Source organism: Schistocerca gregaria, chromosome 3 (genome assembly GCF_023897955.1).
Source record: "Schistocerca gregaria isolate iqSchGreg1 chromosome 3, iqSchGreg1.2, whole genome shotgun sequence".
Taxonomy (NCBI): domain Eukaryota; kingdom Metazoa; phylum Arthropoda; class Insecta; order Orthoptera; family Acrididae; genus Schistocerca; species Schistocerca gregaria.
The window spans coordinates 516,846,795-516,870,178 of record NC_064922.1 but is presented as its reverse complement, the minus strand read 5'-3'; the positions used below and the strand labels follow the sequence as shown (position 1 = coordinate 516,870,178).

The 23,384-nt window shown below is 36.8% G+C and overlaps 1 protein-coding gene across 6 annotated transcripts in view; it reads right to left on the bottom strand.

Annotated features, from left to right (window-relative positions):
• Positions 1-226: 226 nt before the first annotated feature.
• The window catches only part of LOC126355404 (ninjurin-2-like), a 144,164-nt gene continuing 121,006 nt past the window's right edge, over positions 227-23,384 (bottom strand). The window contains exon 3 of one of the 6 annotated variants that reach the window (XM_050005702.1): positions 227-764. In XM_050005702.1, coding sequence (XP_049861659.1) covers positions 561-764 — 204 coding nt within the window. In that variant the 3' untranslated portion in view covers positions 227-560. Of the gene's footprint in view, positions 765-2,654; positions 3,213-23,384 lie in introns of those variants that run through there. The other 5 variants (XM_050005706.1, XM_050005704.1, XM_050005708.1 and 2 more) reach the window with 5 other exon arrangements.

Here is a 23,384-nt window from a genome sequence, read left to right as displayed (position 1 = left end):
GAACATACACCATACAAAAAATATTTTTAAATTTATTTTGTTTTTTATACTATATGATCAATTGTCAGCTACTAAACTTGGAAAGAGTAAATGTGGTGTTGAATCAAAAGTGTATCTTACAGAGATTAAAATTTTAAGACACAAATTTTATCCAATATCTACACAAAAAACCTCTGTTAACATTGCAAATTAAACACTATAAAAATATTATTCTCATATATCTTGCTTTTAGTTGCAGAATCCATATATTTTCTTCATGAAAACATAATGATACACTGTGCTTATCTTACTTTTACATTTGGAAATAGTTCAATAAAAATAAATATTTGTAATTAACATTATTAACAACTGGTAAAAGTAGTCTACGGATCATGTAGTCATTGTTCATAGCAAAAATTTAATGTTTTGTGGAGTGCTAAGCACCATCCTTCAATGCTCCATCCTTTTAAAGTACTGTTTCCATATACACGTTCTTCACACATCACAAAGTTTCTCAAAATAAAACACTGACTACAACTTTTCATACTGCCACATTATGTTGAAATGCTGATAAGTATCAACTACATAGTGAAATTTCCTGTCCTGGAAGTCCCATTACTGCTAATCAGTGGTGCATCAAATCCTCTGATAATAATGTTGACTATGGTGGTCAATATATTTAAAGAAAGTGCTATATTGTTCCAGATTCTGCACCTTCTTTGTTGGCAGCCAGTGTTGATACTATAGGTTGCAGTTAAGACAACATAAATTATAGCTTGTGATGCCTGTAAAGAATGAAAATAAAATAAATAAATAACAAAACAAAACTGAAAATTAAAATAAGATTGAACAAAAGCAAAACCTCTGTGAAATGGTGTGTTTATGGAATGAAAGAAATGATTCTTATTTCTTTCTGGATATAGATGTTTTAAGAGAAATATTATGTTAAATAAAGCTAAAGGAATGAAAGGAAAAATATTTAACATCCAGTTAACACTGAAAGAGAAGAAAAATTATTTGGATGGTTCAGTCATGACAACTTGAAAGTGGGAAAAATATTTCTGAATTTGAAAAAAAACCACCAAAGGATAATTTTAAGCTGTAGATTTTTTCATATAGAAGTATGTTAAATGATGGATGGTAAACATGTGTATAAAGAGCATAGGCCTATGCTTTAAGTACCAGCAAATGTGAATATTCAAGGAAACATTGTAGAGAATGGCAACTGTTTACTTCCCCATCAATATCACTCAGGTAATCATGAAGACATAACAGTTGGTTGAATATGATGGCTTGTATCCATCATAAATGTTGTAATTAATCTATTCTTATTTTCAATATGTCTGTTGGATATTCTTGGAATAGCAGAAAACTATTGTAAGGCATATGTTTTGTATTCTACTATAACAAATAAGAGAAAGTATATAAGGCTCCAAAAAGAAATGCTATGTAACGTAAATGAAAAATAGAACTCAGTAATAAAACAGTCATTATTAATAATAAATGTCTGGTCTGCCAAAGCATGTACTAGGAAATTTATCTGCTGCATCAACTAAAATATATAGCAACACTTAAAACTTGTTAACAAACAGAGTAAAAACTTCAAAGTCAGCTTGTTTTTGATGAGGATTATCCAATTTTTGTCACTGCAAATGACAATCAATACACTCTATTAAGGTACCAGAAGTTCAGGTAACTGAATTACAGACTGCAAGAAACTAAGATAGTCTGCAGATGTGTACTGCAGAGAGGACTTTTTTCATTCTCTGTCATACAGAAAAATATCAATTTACAGTTGTTGTAAACAGTAACTGTACATCTTGGTATGTCATATTATACTAGGTTTGTAATAATATTTTCTCACTTCCAACATGTAAATACCTTACCTTTGTTTCTATTTGCCATCTTATCATGAATAACCTACTATAACAATTTCATGTATTAATTTATATTGCATCTGAATACCCCATTCCATTTGATGGGCATTGTGGAGATGTCCTTTTTCACCTCAGCCAGCTTTCATTTAAGTTTCTCATTTGAAATCAGTTTAGTAATTTCCCCTTGATCAAATTATTGAAAGTTGTCCATTGTGAATTTATCTCTCTGTCTCTCTCTGCGTATATGTGTTGTGTGTTGTGTGTTGTGTGTTTTGTGTGTGTGTGTGTGTGTGTGTGTGTGTGTGTGTGTGTGTGTTTCAGTACAAGAGACAAAATACTAAATAACAAAGACAACAAATGCTAAATCCATTATCATAAATATAATTACAAGAAAGTAGTGGTTGTCAGAGTGGGAGAATGGTCAAAAATTATCTATTTTCTTGAGAGGCACAGGAAGTGAAGTAGAAAAGTTGTCAGTTTGCTACTTATTTTATCTGTAAGTCTTTTATCAAAGGTAATGCACCTGTCAATAAAATACAAAATCTAATACACAGTCACTTTCAAAAACTGTCTGTTAGTTTCCAAGTTTAATCAGCTACCTGACAGTCTAGAGAATTCAGATCACATCTCATGTTTTATCTTTAAGTAAATAATGTTCTTTGCTTCAAATAATACATCCTGCATTGTTGTAACAATCATACCCAGTTAGCAAATTTTCATTACTGATTGTTCAGTTTCCCCTTTAAGCATAGTTACAGGAAGTATAAATAAGGTTTAATATTCTAGAAGGAACTGAGATCTTCGTTGGATCTATTTAGTTCTCTTTGACAACCAGACATAATTTTGTACAAATTGATACATCATGTTATATGAACACTAGAAGGGAAGAGGATATTATCTTATAAAATGTTTCATCTATTCACTGCAACATTAGAAAAATTAGGTGAGTAGGTAAACATGTCACATTTTTCACTTCTGTTATGACCAAATAACACCATACATATAATTTCATATATATTTAATAATATTAAATAATTTAAAAAGTAAAAACACTGAATCAAAATCATTCTTTTGTACATATCATTTGTAAAACTCCACTATTCTCTACACGTTGTCACACTTCATGTTTGTGGTGTCAGTATTTTGATACAGTTTTGACAATTCTTGATCACTTTAAACAGAGTTATTTCTTTGTATGGTTGGGTCTAGTCCAAAGCTCATCTTTATTGTATTTGTTACACAGGAACCCATAACAAATGCCAAGCAAATGTGGTTAATTACAGCAGCAGTGTAGTGCCTGCTTGGATCATTGATGTTAAGTCTCAGCAGAATGAGTGTGAGTGAGCCAGCAAGCACCTGTAGTAAAGCAAAGCTACTTAGTTGGTACAGATTATACCACACAAATATGTACCATAGCAATGAAACAAGTAATTGTAATAATCCAGTACCTAGAAAAACAGATCTCTGTAATACCTACAATCACAATCTTCAACATATTTCTTAAAATTCTGCCAGAACCTTATACGCACATCAAAAAATGTTTTGCATCACCCCAGTTCCCAGAATTCTAGAAACAGACATTGACTGTGGATATTGTATCGCAGACACATTCTCTTTGACTGTTCAGAGATGTCACTAAACCGGCCCAAAGATGTAAACAACCATGCATGAGCAGTGTCTGTTAGATGGAGGGGGTCCAACAGTTGATCAGTTCCAGTCATTCCACCAGTAAGTAGGTACATGGCTCATGTTTTCTGTAGTTCAACCATGCCTAGATGGTAATACCATGGTTCTATTGCATCCACATTGTTACTTTGTGCCAGGAAGGGCTATCAACAACAGAAGTGTTCAGGTGTCTCTGAGTGAATCAAAACAATGTTTCCAGAAGAGCACTTGCCCACAAAAGGCAAAGGTCCTGAGTTCGAGTCACGGTCCGGCACTCAGTTTTAATCTGCCAGAAAGTGTCAAAACAATGTTGTTCAGACATGGAGGAGATACAAAGCGACAGGAACTGTCAATGATATGCCTAACTCAGGCCCCCCAAGGGCTATTACTGCAGTGGATGACTACTACCTGTAGATTATGGCTCAGAAGAACTCTGACAGCAATGCCATCATGTTGAATAATGCTTTTTGTTCAGCCACAGGACATCGTGTTACGACTCAAACTGTGAGCAATAGCCTGCATGATGCGCAACTTCACTCCCAACATCCCTGGTGAGGTCCATCTCTGCAATCACGACACCATTCAGCATGGTACAGATGGGCCCAACAATGTGCCAAATGGACCGCTCAGGATTGGTTTCACATTCTCTTCACCAATGAGTGTCACATATGCCTTCAACCTGACAATGGTCGGAGACGTGTTTGGAGGCAACCCGGTCAGGCTGAATGCCTTAGACACACTGTCCAATGAATGCAGCAAGGTGGAGATTCCCTTCAGTTTTGGGGTGGTATTATGTGGGGCCAACGTACGCCGCTGGTGGTCATGGAAGGCACCATAATGGCTGTACAATAAGTGAATGTCATCCTCCAACTGATAGTGCAACAGTATCGGAAGCAAATTAGTGAGGTATTCATCTTCATGGACAGCAATTCAAACCCCCCATCATGCACATCTTGTAAGTGACTTCCTTCAGGTTAATGACATTGCTCAACTAGTGGCCAGCATGTTCTCCAGACATGAACCCTGCCAAACATGCCTGGGATATATTGAAAAGGGCTATCTATGGATGATGTGACCCCAAACCACTCTGAGGGATCTACACCTGATCACCGTTGAGGAGTGGGACAATCAGGACCAACAGTGCCTTGATGAACTTGTGGATAGTATGCCATGATGAATACAGGCATGCATCAATGCAAGAGGACATGCTACTGGGTGTTAGAGGTACTGGTGTGTACAGCAATCTGGACCACCACCTCTGAAGATCTCACTTTACGGTGATACAACATGCAATGTGTGGTTTTCATGAGCAATAAAAAGGGCAGAAATGATATTTATGTTGATCTCTATTCCAATTTTCTGTACAGGTTCCAGAACTCTCAGAACTGAGGTGGTGCAAAACTTTTTTGGTGTATGTATTATCATGCATGATTTCAAAAATGGTATGTTACCAAACAATAGTGAATTGAGGGAAACAAGTGACAAGTTTAGATTGAGTTCATTCTTAAGGCATATTCAAAGAGCACACCTGTTAGTGCCCGGTCTTCAAAATGCAAAATTTTGGAGGTCTTGTCCAACACTTTCCTTTTAATTGTTACACATCTCTGAGGACATTTTAGACTTTATAATATTATTTTAAATGTAATTATATTCACTTATCAACATTTTGATATTACATGAGTCTACAGTATTTTACTGTATAAAATGGTAAACCCTAATTTAAACAGTCACTTCTGCTACAATAATGTTTGATTTATGGGGCACTCAAAACTGCATGGGGACCAATGACCGTCACAGTCTGGTCCCTTTAATCCTACAAACTAACCAAAATTGCGTGGTCATCAGTGCCTGACATCTGCTACAGGCAACAGGTAGGAGTAATACATGAGTGTAAGTTTTCATGGTCTGAGCCTTATTCATTAATTTTTCGGTATATAACAACATCATGGGATAAAATATAAAGCCTGTGTTTTGTTTAGTGATGTAGGTAATCATCACCAGAGTGAATCCACATTCTAAAAAGGTCCCCAGGAAGGCCAATCAACAGAAACAGCAATGTTTGAATTTCTGAGAGAAGTGCTCCAAAAACTTGATAGTGGCAAAAAAGTAAATGGCATATGCCTTGATCTGTCTATTGCTTTTGACATCATAGACCACACTCTATTGGAGCAGAAATTTGATAGTATTGGTATCAGAGGTACATCTAACAACTGGCTTAGATCATATATTACTGGCTGCAAGCAAGTAGTAGAAATACAGTTTCAAAAAGGTGATAAACCCACCAGACACTATTCTGATGATAAAGAAGTAAAGCATGGTGCACTGCAGGACTCAATATTGGGTTCCATGCTATTTTGATATATGTAAATGACCTAGCATTAACAGAACAGTGTCATAGACTATCCATTTTGCAGATGACACAAGCATTTTATTCAGTGGGAAGACACTAGAAATGTACAGACAACACTATCTGTGACATGAACTTGTGTTGTTAACTGGTTCAGCCCAAATAAACTAATAATAAATAAAATTAAAACAGTAGCATTAAATTTTCAAAATGTCAGGACAAATAGTGAAGAGGATATAAAAATGCAGTTATCAGACACAGATATTTCAAGTTTAGCTAATAAAAACTTTCTAGATGTCTGTCTCCAAGACAACCTTTGATAGGGTACTCACTCTGATAGCATATTTGAGAAGCAAAGCACGATTTGCTGTTTAATGAGAGTGCTTAGAAACTGTTATTATAAGGACTGTCTAATGACATTTTCTTATGCTAGTATATATTCTATTCCGAAGTATGGGATCAGTTTCTGGGGTAACTCACCATCCTGCCTAAAGCTCTTCAGCATGCAAAAAAAGATATTAAGAATCAGGGATGGAAAAGAAAGGAATAAAGTCTGCTGACCACTATTTAAAAGGATGGATATTCTTCCTCTTCCATGTATTTACACTTTCAAAAGTCCAATGTACATTAAGAAGTATGCAGTACCAAATCCTAGTGTCATCCTCAAAAATGGAAATCTGCATCAACATAACGCAACACAGTAAACAGATTTTCACAAGCTCCAAATAAAAACCAGCTTGTGTCAAAAAGTAACATCACACTATGGCAGAATTATTTACAATAAGTTGCCAATATAAATTAAAGTAATAAATGATCTTAAAAAATTAAAGCAGAATCAAAACAATGTCTGTTAATGCATTGCTTCTACAGTCTGGAAGAGTTCCTCCAAAATCTTTGAGACCCAAAGAAAATTAATGTTACATGTATACGTAACATTCTTTATCACTTATAAAATTATTGTGTAAGTATTACTACCAATTTGTGTAATTTTCCAAGTGAAATGGTTTAATCATTAGTCAGAGCTAAAAAAGGTATTCATTAATGTAAACAAGAAGATATATTTGCACTGACCTGTACAATATCTAATGCACTGTACTGTACAAGTAGAAAAACAAAATAAATGTAAATATAGATACAAATCATTCCTTCATTCATTGTCTTCTGTAGACTCCATTAAGAAGAAGAACCTTCAGGGGTGTGGAACAAATCAATGTATAGATTAGCAAAAGACAAGTAAATGGTACACAATCTCTATGCTATATTAAAAATAAACTGTCACTATGGTACTTAATAATGCTGATATTTAGCCTACTTAAATTTACTCTGTGTGTGTGTGTGTGTGTGTGTGTGTGTGTGGTTATTTTTGATGAAGGCTTTGTTGGCCAGAAACTCACTTTCTGAAAGTCTTCTTGTTGTGCCTATCTGCGACTCAGCATCTCCATTATATTACGAATAGCAACTATCCTTTTCATAATATTGTTACAGAATATGAGTCTTCGTGAGCTTAAGACCTGAAACATTTCCTATGAACTACTTCTAGGCCTATTCAGCTATCATCTGAGATGTGTTTGCCAAGGTTGCCTTTGCTTCCTTGATTAGCATAGTTGTGGCATCACAACTATCTTTTGAAGTCTTTGGTAGATCATTTATGTAGGTGAAGAACATGAATGGGCCCAGTATCAGAGTCACATTTGATATTCCTCCATTTTAAAGTTAGCATTGTGCCTGTGACACAATCTGTAAATGAGACTCTCTGCTTTCTGTTATGAAAGTAAGACTCCATCCATACAAAATGGATGTCATACACTTTAGTTCTGTGAGCAACACAATCAAAGGCTCCAGTAAGGTCACAAAATTTTCTGCTCAGTTAAATGAATCACTATTCTGTCATAGGTAACTTTCTCAAAAAAATACTGGAAAGATTGATAGGAGTTAAATACTCAGAGCTGGTTTACTTATCTCCAGTTTTACAGATGAGTGTTCTTAAGTTTGTCAGTAAATATGCCCTTAGTTGTTGAGCCCATCACAACCAGTAAAAGTACTACCTTTTATTTTAATTTTTTAGTTTGCTTACAGTATGTGTTTTTGAAACCAGTATTTTGCCATTTGTGCTAAAAATCTGGCATGTTCATTGTAGTGTTTCAAGAATTTCTGCATAAATTCTAGAACCACTCAGCCTTCTATCATCTTGAACACATGACATTTTAGAAGTGAGTGTGGGATGATGGAATCCTACCTACAGCGCATTACATGTTTGTGTGTGCAGGTTTGAAATTCAGTAGCAAGAAGAATGTAGATGCAGCAGCCAAACGGCAACGACAAGTACTTGTCGGGCTATTCATGGAAGTTTTAGTGAAAGTGTACAGAAGAACCATGGAGCTTCTATGTTATTCTGAGCTAATTGTGTCAGTGGCCATTGTTATAATAATGAGAACAGTTGAGAAGCTACTCTTGAGAAAAACTCCTGTCTTAGCCTTGTTGAAGGGAAGACGTGCATTAAGATTCATGTTGAAAATAGACATGGTCTTAAGCCAACTTTATCTTATATGTATATTAGTTTGTTTCTGACATTTGGAGACACAAGAGACTTACAAGACAGTATATGTTTATGTGAAGAGTGAGATTTGTAATATGTCTGCAGTTTAATATACATCATTAATTGAAAGAAATGAAAATTTGTATGTCTACTTATTTTAATAAGTAGAAAGTGTCTTAAGAAATTCCTGGACCTAGCAACATACTATGTAGAAGAAGAGAAAAGAAAGTTTGCAGCAGTTCGGCCGAACATCTCATGTAAGTCATCTCATAAAAGAAATGTAATTTAGTATATCTACTTCACACTTGAATCGTCATCACTATCTCAGATGTGGAGAGTCTCCTCTGGAAACTGAAATACCAGAACAGTATTCCAGAAAAATTATTACTCAGAATGGCAGATTAGACATCTCCATGCCCTTAAACCATAATACTACCTGTGGAGATGACAAAGTTACAGAAAAAGTGCCAGCCATACCTTTTATATTGCATATCAGTATGCTAATAAGAAAAATTGAGCGCTTATTTTAAAAAAAAGAAAAAAAGAAGCACTGGCCAAAACCTGTCTTCTGTATGTCCAATAAAATAGGCATTACTGGAGAGCATGGAAGATGACCTCAGTTTATGGAGGGCTGAGCTATACCAGATTCTGTGCCAGTGGTAAGACATACATTTGAAAGGCAGTGGGCTCCATCAAAGATCACTGTCAAGAACACCAAAGGCATGCTCGACTGATGTAGCCAACAAAGTCAGTAGCCACAGACCACAGTTTTCTCAAGACTCACATGATGAAATACTGAAGCACTGGGCAGTGTCATTAGAAGGCCCTTAAAAAACATGCAACAGGGGCATTTTAGTATGTTTACATTTGAATGTTTCCGGGAAGCTTTTAATTAGTGTGCACATGAAAAAGTTTATTTTTTATTTTATTTTATTTATTTATTTTCCTGCATCTTAGGTGACTATTTCACTTAGGCTCTGTGAAAGGAACATTAGCATTTAAGTTCTTTGGTTGGTATATGTTACGTAATATTGTAAATGGAAACTCCTCATTGAATATAAATCAGTTGAAGTAGAGATAACAAGGGCATTTAAATAAGACTGGAAACTTTGCTAGCTTTTGGATGAATCATACAATGAAGGCTTTCATGACCGGATGGTACTGTTGTTGATAATTCTTCTGGGTTATGTGGCCGTGGTCCATGGAATACTTCTATTCCTAACATTTTGTCCAACTTAGTATTGGATGAAACGTTAGGAATAGAAGTATTCCATGGACTTTTGGATGAATCCTTTCCTTAACTAGAGTATGCACATACCCCTGTAGAGCTATATTGTGTCAGCTGAATACACTGTGCCAAAACAGTGTATTCATGTCACACAACATAGCTGACTCACACACACACATGCACACTCACTGTTCAGTGAGTTGTTATCTTAACTCCTAAATTACTGTACTTTCATTCCTCTCATGTGTTCCACATTATTAATGATCTCCTCACTATCAGCCTATGGATTCAACAAAGTATTTAATCTAATCTATGTGAATATTTTGTGGTAGTCAAAAGCAGTAAAGACTAAGATGCTGTCATGGACAACATATTTGTGGACTGTAATATAGTTTGGCTTACAAGAGACCATTCTGCAGAAAGGGCCTGAAGGGGTTGCTCACATATTTAAGCACCGAAAAGTGCTTGTAATCAGTTTGATAAAGGCATCAGGAGGAAGTATCAGGAATAATTTGCATATTGTTTAGGTATATTTAAGAAACTGTAGTGCTATCTAAACACTGTCAAAAGTACATTCTTGTTCCCATACTAAACAAAGCACCAGAGATTGTAAGCAAATTGCACATAATACTGTGACAACTATTATGCTGAAATTAACTGAAAAGGAAGTGGTGTATACACTCAGAGATACAGCTGGTACAGAAGCATATAGTTAAATAGTTAAGCAAAGAAATGCTACCAAGTTTCTAAAAACTAGTCTCTTTCTCAGAGGAGAAATCAGAGAACTTGGAAGGATGGGACAAAGGCACTCTGAATCGAGATTAAAAGGAATTCTTCAGAAATAAGGAGGAAAAGAGGTAAAAATTACAGCCTCTTCTTTGTACTATAAGAAAAACTGATGACTGGAGACCAAAAACAAGATATGAAACTTTTGGGAATGTAAAGCTTGCTACACAGCAAAACAATACATTAGAAAAGAAAACAATATGCTACTAATCTCTGTTACTAAATGTTCACCAAGTTCACAGAGGCAATTCATCTCATCATGGTTTGCAAAGTATAGATGTAGATGTAAATGTAGGCAACTCTACATAACACTGATGACTAATATCATATAAAACCTTTCAACATGAACAAGGCTTTACTGCCATGTAGAATCCCTGTTAAATTCTGATTAGTTCTATGGGCTATTTTTGTTGGCAGATCCCTATTAAGTAAACATATTATAGAAACTTAAACAGAAAACAATTTGTACTACTGGTAGCAAGTTTTCATTTCATGATTCCATGACAGAGTCTAAAACTAGATGTAGCACTATAACCCCTAAGGAAAAAGTGGACTTGGGAGTTGTTATGTGAACAAAAGATTCAGTTGTAGTGAAACTTTTTTTTTTTTTCAAGCAAATACCATAACTATTTCCCATATCATAACTAGGGAATGTGTGTTTGAGTAAATAAGATTAATATGTAACTGAAGTAAGTATTTTGTAAGAAGCAAAACATAGCTCTTAATCTTCTTGAGAAAGTAATTTTGATCATGTTAAAGACACAGAAAACAAGCCTATACTGTCCTCATAAATCTTACAATATACTTATCTGTTTCATGAACTGAAATGTGGCATTTAATAGTTACCCAATTGGACTTTGGGACATTTTGTTGTACCTGCACTTGTAACCTTAGATTATTTGAGCCAAATTACAAAGTTAAAATAACATCTATCCAATGCTACTAAATTGTAGATCTACACAAAATTTTCTCAAAAAGAAAAACATTTGAACTTTTCAGAAACTGAAAAATCCCAAAAATGGAAGGAGATGTGTGGAAAAAAATTGTATGAAATTTTGGAAAACAATTATACAAATATTACCAAACAGCCTCAGGCAGACTTTGTGCTTCAGTTACAATATTAACAATATTTATATTAAAAATTTGAAATTGGACATGACAGCATCTGTACCCACACAGTGGACATGCACTTCAGAATATCTGATTGATATTCTATGATGTTTTGGGATTGCAGTCAGATCATGTTGACTTCTTGTCACAATATTTTGGTTGGCAACCACCCAGTTGAAATACTGTGGCACGAAGTTACATGATCTGGCTGCAATCCTTAAAACTCTTAGAATATTCAATACACAAGGAAAATTTAAAGAATTATATCTGATTGATGTAGATATGTCTAAGTGTGCCTGACAGGCAAGAGGAATAGTTCAGTTACTAATTAGGCTACCTAACCAATTATTACTATGAATCCAAACCTTCTGAACGATTGTCATGGTTTTTCAGGGAAAGGGTGAGGTGTAGTCACTTCTCCTGTTTTACAGTGTAAGACCTTAATTGTGTATTTGTGTACTGTAAATTTCAACACTAAATGATTGTACAGTGTAAATGTTATTTCTGTGTTTTAAAGAATGGTAACAGAAAAGAACAGAAATGAGAAGATGATATGATCAACACGTACGAAACTTCTTGTAAATATTAACAAGCAAGTCATTAAGGATAATGACCCCATCCAATGGATGAACATCTATCAACAGTGTCACATCCTCTTAGTTTATGAAACATTAGTGGGAGATCTGACTCAAATCCAGATAACTCAACACATGTATTGCTGCCCAGATTACATCACCAATCAGTAATCTCTAACCCATTTGACATTGATTACTTCTGAGCTACATTAGATACTTAAGCAATTTTGTTTTTCATTCTGTGACTTGTGACTGTCTTGAAAACTATCACTGTTTCCCCTGGAGCTAATGCATGCTATCATCAATATCACTGTAGTTATATTTTTTGATTCTATTCCCATATCTGATTCCCACAATTTATATTGTGTTTCTTTCTTGTAATACTTTGGGTATCAATAACAAAAGTGTTTCAAGATTCAGTAGATGGGAAGTTCATGTTACTCTTATAATACTGGCAGACATATTAATGGGTGAACTGATATAATTATGCATATGTACAGCAAGGCTGCTTCACACTGTATGACAAATTTGTCAGTGCCAGATCACATGGATAAACAACAGCAGCAAATTTAAGGACTACAGCAGATTGCCTCAGCTTCAGTTGCTCAGGTGGCTGTGTGTACTACATACTGGACAATGATTTGCACTCTGTTATTTCCAATTGTCAACATTTGGCTTGCCCATGGATATGTCTGCTTTCCTGATGCAGTAAGGTCTTCATTCTCTGTTTGACTACATGTTGTACCTATCTCAAGTGCAGAAATGGGGAGTATATGCAGTGAATCTAAAAAAATCAGCAGTGGCTGAGCACAGTTTGCTAAATAAACATAAGATTTCATTCAATGAAACAAGAATACTTGCTCACACTTCAAACTATTGGGGCTCTGTCATCAGGGAAGCAGTTGAAATTAGACTATGTGAAAATAATTTCAAGAGAGACTTCGGATATGCACTCAGCAATGCATGGAATCATGCAGTTGATAAAGAAAGAGTGCAGAGGGAGACTTCTTACATTCCTAGCAGTTCTCCACCAGTTGCGATGGATGTGGCTGCAAGCAATGGTGGATAAAGCGTGCAAACAAAATCTATTGGCATAGAGGCCACCACCTCCGTATGCATCTTTTTCACCATACATCATCCAGCCAATGAGAAGCCATCCACTGATTATAAAAATGGAAGCCTCACCAGTCCACAGCAGTCAGTTTTAGCCCTGATGAAGATGCCCAAGGTAGTCATCAAAAGCTCAGGATTTCATCTAAATTTGACGTGGCAAGTAAACCGAGAACTTTTTTTGCAAGGACTCCGTTGCAAAAGACTTCATAGCCATGATTGACATTGGTTCCATTCCATGAGTTCCCTTCATACTGTGGTTCAAAATGGATGCCTAAACACCACATTTATCAGTGGAAGATGATTGTGTACTGTGCTACCAGATGTCTCCAAAAAGGCAGTGTGCAGTTCCATTGCAGTCCCCTCAGAGCTCCTACAAGCCACAATTTGTAGGTAGTGTCTGTAGCTTATGTTTTTGACTGCTGTTGACCACTGTAAGCCAGAACTTCTGTTTTATGTCTCAATATAATGACTGAATATTTGCTTGACCTCACTGTAATATATGCTAATTCAGGGGACAACTTCCTGTGCTGACAATGACTTTTGCAATAGTGTGCCATGTGTGGTCTAAACCTTGACGCATGTTGATAAACTGAACAGTGTATACAAGTTACATTATCCCATCCGTGACTGAAGGGGTATCATACTACATTTTACTGAACTCCACTGAAAATGGGGGTTTACTTTTTCCTTCATTATACTGCTGGCTGTATGTCTTTTTTTACTGAAGTGAAAATATTAATGAAAAATCTAATGGTTAAAGAACCACAAACTCTGTAAGCCATGAACAAGATGCAAAACTCCTTTTGAAGTTTTAATCGATGACCATTACAAACCTGTCTACCTTAAGGAAAATATTGCAACCACAAACATATATCTTTCCATTTGATGGTGCATTGCCTGATATCTGTTCAATTATATGAATCAGTCTTTAAAACAGAACTGCCGATCATCAAACATATTTCTTTCAGAAATGGCTAAAACTCTGCCTTGATTGTTAATATACTACAAAAAATGCATAAAATTATGCCACTTCTGTACACTGGCCAAAAGCAATCACTCAGGAGCTAAAAGCTGGTGCAAAATCCCATATATTGGCAACATTTCAGACAATCTTGCAAAAAAGTTGGAAGTCTTGCACCTAAAGACATGCATCTTATAATACTAAAAGCATATCAAAATTTTTATTCTATAGTGAAGACAAACTGCAATCCTTCACACACAATGGAGTGTATAAAATCACTTGCAAGCTGTGTGAGGAAGTGTATATTGGTCAGTCAGGCAGACCAATGGCAATTAGACATTGTGGATGTGAGAGAAATGGAATATTAGTGGAGAAAGACTGGTCGTCTCTCTAGAATGTGAAGTTTTACATTCTGTTATGAAATCAGAAATATGACCCTTCTGGCAGTGAATTACTGGAAATCAACAAACACATGACACAGAATGACAGCTTAGTATTGAGTGATCAGATTCAATTTCCATTTTCCCCTTTGTTGAAATAAGTTTGTGTTACAAAGACTAGATTCAAATGGGAAATTCATCTTATTTATCATCTGTTTTTAAATGTATCTCCACGTAACCACTTTGGGCACTCCTCCTTTTTAGTAAATGTAATTATTTCTATATCACAAAACTCTAGGGTATTCCTTTGCAAGCACACTGGCTTTTTTGTATCTTCTGTACAAGTAATGTAAATAATATCTGTGTAAATCACACATCACATTTTTCTGTGTTTGTGACATGCAATTGTCATCTGAAGGAAGCATGAAAAGCTGAAAGCTGATTTGTGAACTCAGCAATGTGGCACAATTGTTAGCACCCTGGACTCTCATTCGGGAGGATGATGCTTCAAACCCACATCTGGCCATGCTGATTTAAGTTTTCTGTGATTTCCCTAAATTGCTTCAGGCAAATACTGGGATGGTTCCTTTGAAAGGGCATGGCTGACTTCCTTCCCCATTCTCCACTAATCCGATGGGACTGACAACATCACTGCTGTCATCCAAGATTATCCTGCAGACACTTATTTAAAGAGCTAGAGATCTTCCCTGTAGCCTCACATATATATGCATATATATTCACTTATGAAATTTGTTATTAACAATCTGAATGAATTCAAAAGTAATACCAGTGTACATGACTACAACACGAGGAGAAAGGATGATCTTCACTACTCAAGGTAAAATCTAACTTTGACGCAGAAAGGGGTAAATTATGCTGCCACAAAAGTCTTTGCTCACTTACCTAATAGCATCAAAAGTCTGACAGATAGCCATATAGCACTTAAAAGGAAATGAAAAGAATTTCTTAATGGCAACTCCTTCTACTCATTAGATGAATTTTTGGATATAGTAAGTGGGTAATTTCCCCAACCTCCATTAAAAAAAAAAAAATGTTAAGTGTCATGTAATATTTTGTATTGACACCTTTTATTAACCTGACATATTCCACATCATTATGAAGTGTCGTATTCATGATCTATGGAACAAGTACTAATCTAATCTCTAATCCCCCAAATCAACAGAGCAACCAACTTATTTGTGACCTGATAAATATAACTTTGCAAAACATCAGGAAGTGTTGTCCTTCTTTAACCAGTATTCAGATTCACTGTTGCAGCAAGAGTCAGTAAAAATTAAGTGTTAAGCTCACCACACTTATTTCGTACAGCAAAGTAGTTCATAATATGAAACATGGTTTTCTTGTGACGTGTATACAGGGTGATCAAAAAGTCGGTATAAATTTGAAAACTGAATAAATCACAGAATAATGTAGATAGAAAGCTACAAATTGACACACATGCTTGGAATGACATGGGGTTTTATTAGAACCAAAAAAATACAAAAGTTAAAAAAATGTCTGACAGATGGCGCTTCATCTGATCAGAATAGCAATAATTAGCATAACAAAGTAAGACAAAGCAAAGGTGGTGTTCTTTACAGGAAATGCTCAATATGTCCACCATCATTCTTCAACAATAGCTGTAGTCAAAGAATAATGTTGTGAACAGCACTGTACAGCATGTTCGGGGTTATGGTGAGGCATTGGCATCGGATGTTGTCTTTCAGTATCCCTAGAGATGTCAGTCGATCATGATACACATGCGACTTCTGGTAACCCCAAAGCCAATAATCGCACAGACTGAGGTCTGGTGACCTGGGAGGCCAAGCATGATGAAAGTGGCGGCTGAGCACACGATCATCACCAAATGTCGCACGTAAGAGATCTTTCACACATCTAGCAATATGGGATGGAATGCCACCCTGCATAAACGTTGTATGTTCCAGCAGGTGTTGATCAGCCAGGCTGGGGATGATGCGATTCTGTAACATATCGGCGTACCTCCCACCCATCACGGTAGCAGTCACAAAACCAGAATCACCCATTTCCTTGAATAAAAAAGGCCCGATAATGGTAGATGTGGTAAATCCAACCCATGACGTGACTTTCTCATCATGCAATGAGGTTTCCACGACAGTTTTAGGATTTTTGGTAGCCCAAATTCTGCAGTTGTGGGCGTTGACAGACCCTCGGAGCATGAAATGAGCTTCATCAGTCCACAACACGTTACTCAACCAATCATCATCTTCCGCCATCTTTTGAAACTCCCACATCGTAAATGCCTTCCGCTTCACTAAATCGTCAGGTAACAGTTCATGTTGCTGATGGATTTTGTATGGATAGCATCAGAGGGCATGCCTAAGTGCCGACCAAACAGTAGTGTATGGTATGCCGGTGCGACTTGCGACTGCATGAGCACTGACTTCCTCATACATAGACGAACCCGCTATAGTCTCAATTTCTTCCTGAACTGTCTCAGCAGCATTACACCTTGTGCTCGGTCGGCCGCCACTACGGGGACTATCGTCTAACAAACCTGTGGCTTCCCACTTCGAAAGCATTCTCGCCACAGCTGCATTTTTCAACAAACCTTTACCCATTCTAATCCTCTTCCTATGACGATACGATCGTAATGCTGAACTAGCACATTTCCCATTCTGATAATACAACTTCACTAATAGCACCTTTTAAGGTAACGTCAACATGCTGTGATTGCTGGCGCATCTGATTGTCTCTCTCGTTACAGCGCCTTTTATACACAATTGTCATGCACTGTCACTGACGTTTTGCTGTCCAGCACCAACTGTCAGACATTTTGTGAACTTTTTTTGTTTTTTTTTTGTGTTCTAATAAAACCTCAAGCCATTCCAAGCATGTGTGTCAATTTTTACCTCTCTATATGCATTATTCTGTGGTTTATTAAGTTTTCAAATTTATACTGACTTTTTGATCACCCAGTATATTATCTATGGATATGAACATATGCCAAAATTTTGTTTCTACTTCCTTCCATGACAGGTGCAAATTCATGAAGGTTTTACAATTTTCCAATGATACATCTCAATTTTAAAAAATTAATTTGAGACATCAATTTTTCACTTTTCCCTTCCCTATAGTCAAATATAATTATTCAATGAAATTAAGAGCCCATTAAAGTTGCAGAGAAGTTTGTTTTTATTTAAATGACAACCAGTTTTGACTGTAGTCCACTACCAAGCCATCCCGTAGAACAGAGTGTATCATGTTACAATTAACATGTACAATACATAAGGTCAGTCAAAGTACAAGTATGTTTGACAAGATAACTACATACCACATAAGTACCACCATAGTGTGTGCACACTGGCCACATTGCTTGTGTGAGTGGCTAAGAGCAAGGAACTAATTGCATATGACAGCCCAATGCTGTGTGCAGCAAGACAATGTCATGTGAGCATTGAACATTGTAAGGAAGACTGAGGTAGGGGGCACTGAAGGGAGTGCATCATGAGGAAGTTGTTTGATTTATTTTAGAAAGTTACAAAATAAAGACTACATATGATGACACATAATATCCATTTTAGCTTGATGTTTAAACATGGTGCACTCCCTCCAGCACCCTCTATCTCAGTTTACTTAATGATGTTCAGTGCTCACATAACATTGTTTTGTTGCTCACAGCAATGGACTATCATAAGCAAATAGTACCTTACACTTAGCCACTCACACAAGCAATGCAGCCATAGTGCACACATTACAGTAGCCCTTATGTAGTGTGTAATCATATTGTCATATGTACTTGTACTTTGATTGACTTAAAGTATTGTATATGTTAACTGTAACACAATATATGATGTTCTACAGGATGGCTTGATAATTTACTAAGGTCTAAAAGTGGTTTCCATTTAAATAAAAACAAATTTCTGTGCAACTTTGAGGGCTCATAATTTCATTGAATCATAGTAAGCTGCTGCCTGCTGCCATCCAGCACGCTGTAAGTGAGTAAATATAATTAAGTTTACTTAATAGCCATACTTCAGCTTACAGCAGGTAAGAAGCAATAGCATATTTATCATTAAAGATGGGGGTAAATTTTCTTAGTATGAGCAAAACAGCATTTTTCGGAAGGGATACACAGTTTAATCTCTTGAACAGCTGACATTTTCTTGCTTGATGACCAAACAGATCTTCTCTTTGAGTCCAAAGTATTTCTTAGAAATTCTTACATTGCTTGATATTTATCAGGTGAAATATGTGAGTACAATAAATTCATTTAACATGTTCGCTTGGAAATTCTCCTTGCTAATTTCTGTTTTTGAAATGGACACAAGCACCTCATTTAGAACACATTATAACTAGAGAGGATTTAGTTTATGGAGAATTTAGCTTGGTTTTAGTTTTGAGAATGTTTATTAGAAAACACTCTCTGAAACTCTGAAGGTAGAAGAGATAAAATGCTAGAAGTGAAAGTTTTTGTATGACTTTTACAGAAACAAGACTGTTGTTATAAGAATCAAAGGACGCGAATAGGAAGCAGCAGTTGAGAAAGTAGTGAGTGTTGTGGCCTACTGATGAAGTTATTCAATATCTGCATTATCAACCTAGGCCTATGAAGGAAACCAGGGAGAAATTCGAAAATGGTATTAGTTCAGGTTTGACATCATTGTAATCATCATAGAAATAGCAAAGAACTTGGAAAAATAGTTGAATGAAATGGATAGCATCTTGAAAAGAGTCTATAAGGTGAACTCAACAAACATAAAACGAGGGTAATGGAATGTAGATGAATTAAATCAGGTGATACTGAGGGAATTAGATTAGGAAATGAGACATTAAAAATAGTAGGTGAGTTTTGTTATTTGAGCAGCAAAATAAATGATGATGTCCAAAGAAGAGAAGAAAAATTTCAGACTGTCTATAGCAAAAACAGCATTTCAGAGAAAGAGAAACTTATTAATATGGAGTATGAATTTAAGTGTTGGAAAGTCTTTTTTAAAGGTATATGTCTGGAGTGTAGCCTTGTATTGAAGCGAAACATGGATGATAAACAGTTATGATGAGAGGAGAATTTTTGAAATATAGTGCTACAGAAGAATGCCGAAACTTGGATGGGTTTGTCAGATAACTATTTAAGAGACAGCAAATGAAACTGTGGAGAAAAAATATGTATGACATAATTTGGCTAATAGAAAGGAACAGTTGACAGGGCAAACCCTGAGATACCAAGGAATCTTCAGTTTTGTAATGGAGGGATGTGTTGAAAAGAATGGTAGAGGATGGAAGGGAGAGGGAGCTAAAATTTTAGAGTGAAACGAAGGGTCAAATAAAATAAACAAGTTCAAAAAGGTGCTTGTTGCAGCAGTAATGCACAGATTAAGGACTTGTAGAAGGTATGTTAGCATGAGGATCTTCAACAAACCTGTATGCGTACTGAAGATCACAGCAGAAACATTAACAAGAAAATTATGTTGTTATGTATCTGTTTAAGATTTACATTGTTATCATTAGCTCCCTTCGAAAATAGTCATATATTCACTCTGATGTCATCATCACAACATTGTAGTGTGTCCTATTCCTGACATCACGTAACTACTGAGGTTTCAAAATGATCTACTCATATAGAAATGGCTCAGGACTGTGCAAGACGGGTTGTGAGAACAACCGTACTGAGGACAGTCATCTTGGGGACACAAAAAATGACTGAGGGAAAAAAATGACAATTTAAGAATTATCATGTTTTCTCAAGGTTCCTATCTTCTGTCCCTCAGTCTTTGACTGTCACCACAGTGTCATTTTGTCCAAGTAGTGTCATAAAGAATTCGCTACTTATGAATTTTGTAGCAGCAGTGCGTTTGGTTCACACAGCTGCCACTTAGGCTGATTTTTCAACAATGGAGTTCTTGGTGCTACAGCATTATAGGATGTCAAATGTAGGCAAACAGTTGCTGAAGCAAACATGCTATGGCTCTGAAACTTCCCATTTTTGCAATTTCTGATGACTGAGGACTGGAGTGAAATACAACAGTGGAGGAAAAAGAAGACAAAAAAGGTAGAGAGGCTACGTAATTTATCTGCCCCTTAAGCCAGTATTTATGCTGCTGCCAAGTTTCTGTTGCAATGATCTAATGTGTAAATAAAAACCATTTCAAAATAAGGCATCTGTGGCTGATTAATAATATTATGGGAGTTGTTAGCCATTGCACCTACAGTCATATATACTCTGTTTGTCTAAGATGAATCTCATGTAAGCAAACATACAGGGGTTGGACAAAAATACGGAAAAATTGCAAAAAATGCATGCTTGAGCGTACATACAAACATGAAATTCAAAATTTTCTTGGTGAATTAAATGTTTTACAAGTTTTGAGGATTGCAGCCAGTCATTATAAAGTTCACTCCACAATATTTCGACTGGACATCTGCAGTCATTTGCAGGTGAGCCTTCAAAGACTTCTTCAATGACTGGCAGACATCCAGTCAAAATATAATGGAGTGAAGTTAGTGATGACCAGCTGAATTCCTGAAATCTCTTCATACATAAATGCAGATGCTAGCCAAGCCTGCAGGTTGAGCTGTTGTATTTGATCACAAATGGTACTTGTGCAAGCTCCTCATTACTGGCAGGTGTCAGTCATGGTCAGAACAGTGTCCTGTGTAGTTGTGAGTGCATTATGTCAGAGCTAAGTGACTTAGAATGTGGACAAATTGTTGGTGTTTGTATGGTTGGTGCTTCACTAACCAACGTGGCTTAAGTGTTTCGTGTTTGAAGAGGCACCATAAACCATATACAGGGAAAGTGAAAAGACTTCATCCACTAAATCACAATGCAGATGAATGTGCATGTTGAGTGATCTTGGCAGACAGTCATTGGAGAGGATTGTGACAAAAAATAAGAGGACGACAGCTGGAAAACTCACTGCAGAACTGAATGAAGCAATCGTAAAGCATGTCAGCATCAAGACAACACGACTCCAGAAGCTGGGAACTAATGGGCAAGTTGGAATTTCAAAACCATTCATCAGTGATGAAAATGCCCATAACAGAAAGATTTGACACAGAAATCATGAAAGCTGAACCATGATGCAATGGGAGAAGTTCATTTGGTCATGTGGGTCTTGTTGCAAACTGTTTCAGCATTTGGCCAAGCTTATGTCCCACAAATGGAACATGGCAGGGGTACCGTGGCAGCCGTATCTTGATATTCCATGGGCCCCATGGGTGCTCTCCAATGTCATATTTCTGTCAGGGTTTATGTTTGTTCCCCAATGGTGATGCTGTGTTCCAAGACAATAGAGCACTATTCACACAGTTCACATTGTCCGAGACCAGTTTTGTGAGCATAAGTATTAATTGTGGCATCTCCCCTAGCCGCCACAGTCACAAGGTTCACAAGGTCTCAATATTATTGAGCCTTTGTTGTCCACTTTGGAAAGAAGAGCGCACGGTCACTATCCAACTCCATCATCATAAACTCCTACCACTTTTTCCAGGAAGAATACTATAATATTCCCTTTAAAACCATATAGGACCTGTATTTATCCATTCTCAGGCAGGAAGCTGTTCTGAATTCTAACAGCTCTCCTGTACCTTATTAGGGATCGTAATGCTTTGTGTTTTTGGTGTTCCCATATGTCTGTCCACCCCTAGTATGATGTGCCACTGGTCACTGACTTCTTTGTTCAGACATCTGCTGTCTTAAGATCACTGAAAGTAGGCCTTGCTTACGTACTGTTGTATATTTTATTGCTGTTCTAGAGCAAATTAATTTCTGACACATGATAAACCTTCGGAAATCTTAAATTCGTCACGAATCATTGTTCTAAACGTTTAACCCATGTAGTTCTTGCATCACATCTTATTCGTCAACAATAAGGCTTCATTTTTATTGAACATACTTGCAAATAATTATTTTTTTCCAAATATGTGTAAAAAAATTGCTGAGTGGTCTTTTCAGGGAGAGAGGGCGGGGGGTGCGGCTACTCATGACGCCTTGTAGCTGCTGAGGTTGCAAAATGAATCTATACGGATGACTCAGGACATCCACCAACTCAGTTGCAAGACTGGCTGTGAGTCAGACTGGACGCGGGTGCAATGCCACGGCTCTTCGGTCTGTGCTGGCGGAACTATCGGACAAGTTGCAGTTAGTCACAGGGCAGGCCCGACCAGTTTGCCTTGGAACGGCGGTGTGCCTTCCGGATGTGAGCGGCAGCGGGGGGCTCGACCCCCTGACTGACTCAAGCCAAGGCTCACGCAATGTGAGCGAGTTACACAGCAAACAAAGAAGCCGGCCGATTCAGTTTGCGCCTCGAGCGATGATGCCGAGTTTAGACTGCCGTGTCTGAAATCTAAACAGTGGCGCAGCTTCAGCGATCAAAAAAATGGTTCACATGGCTCTGAGCACTATGAGACTTAACATCTCAGGTCATCAGTCCCCTAGAACTTATAACTACTTAAACCTAACTAACCTAAGAACATCACACACATCCATGCCCGAGGCAGGATTCGAACCTGCGACCGTAGCGGTCGCGCGGTTCCAGACTGAAGCGTCTAGAACTTTAGCGATCAGCTGTTCTGTCAAAATTCGTCAAATACTAGCAAACTAGTGCTTTAATACCAACAACGTCCACAGAACATTAAGGCTGGCATTATACCGTCAAAAATATTTGACAAATCTTTAATAAAATCCAAGGACATACTCTAGCGTTCGTAAAACGTATTACGAAATAATCATCTCGTGAATGTTGCAGTTCTTCTTATTTCCTTGCTCGCTAAGGAAACTGGAGAGATGTGTTGCATAATACTCCCGTATTACGAAAGAACACCATTTCGCCACTTTTCTTCAACATCT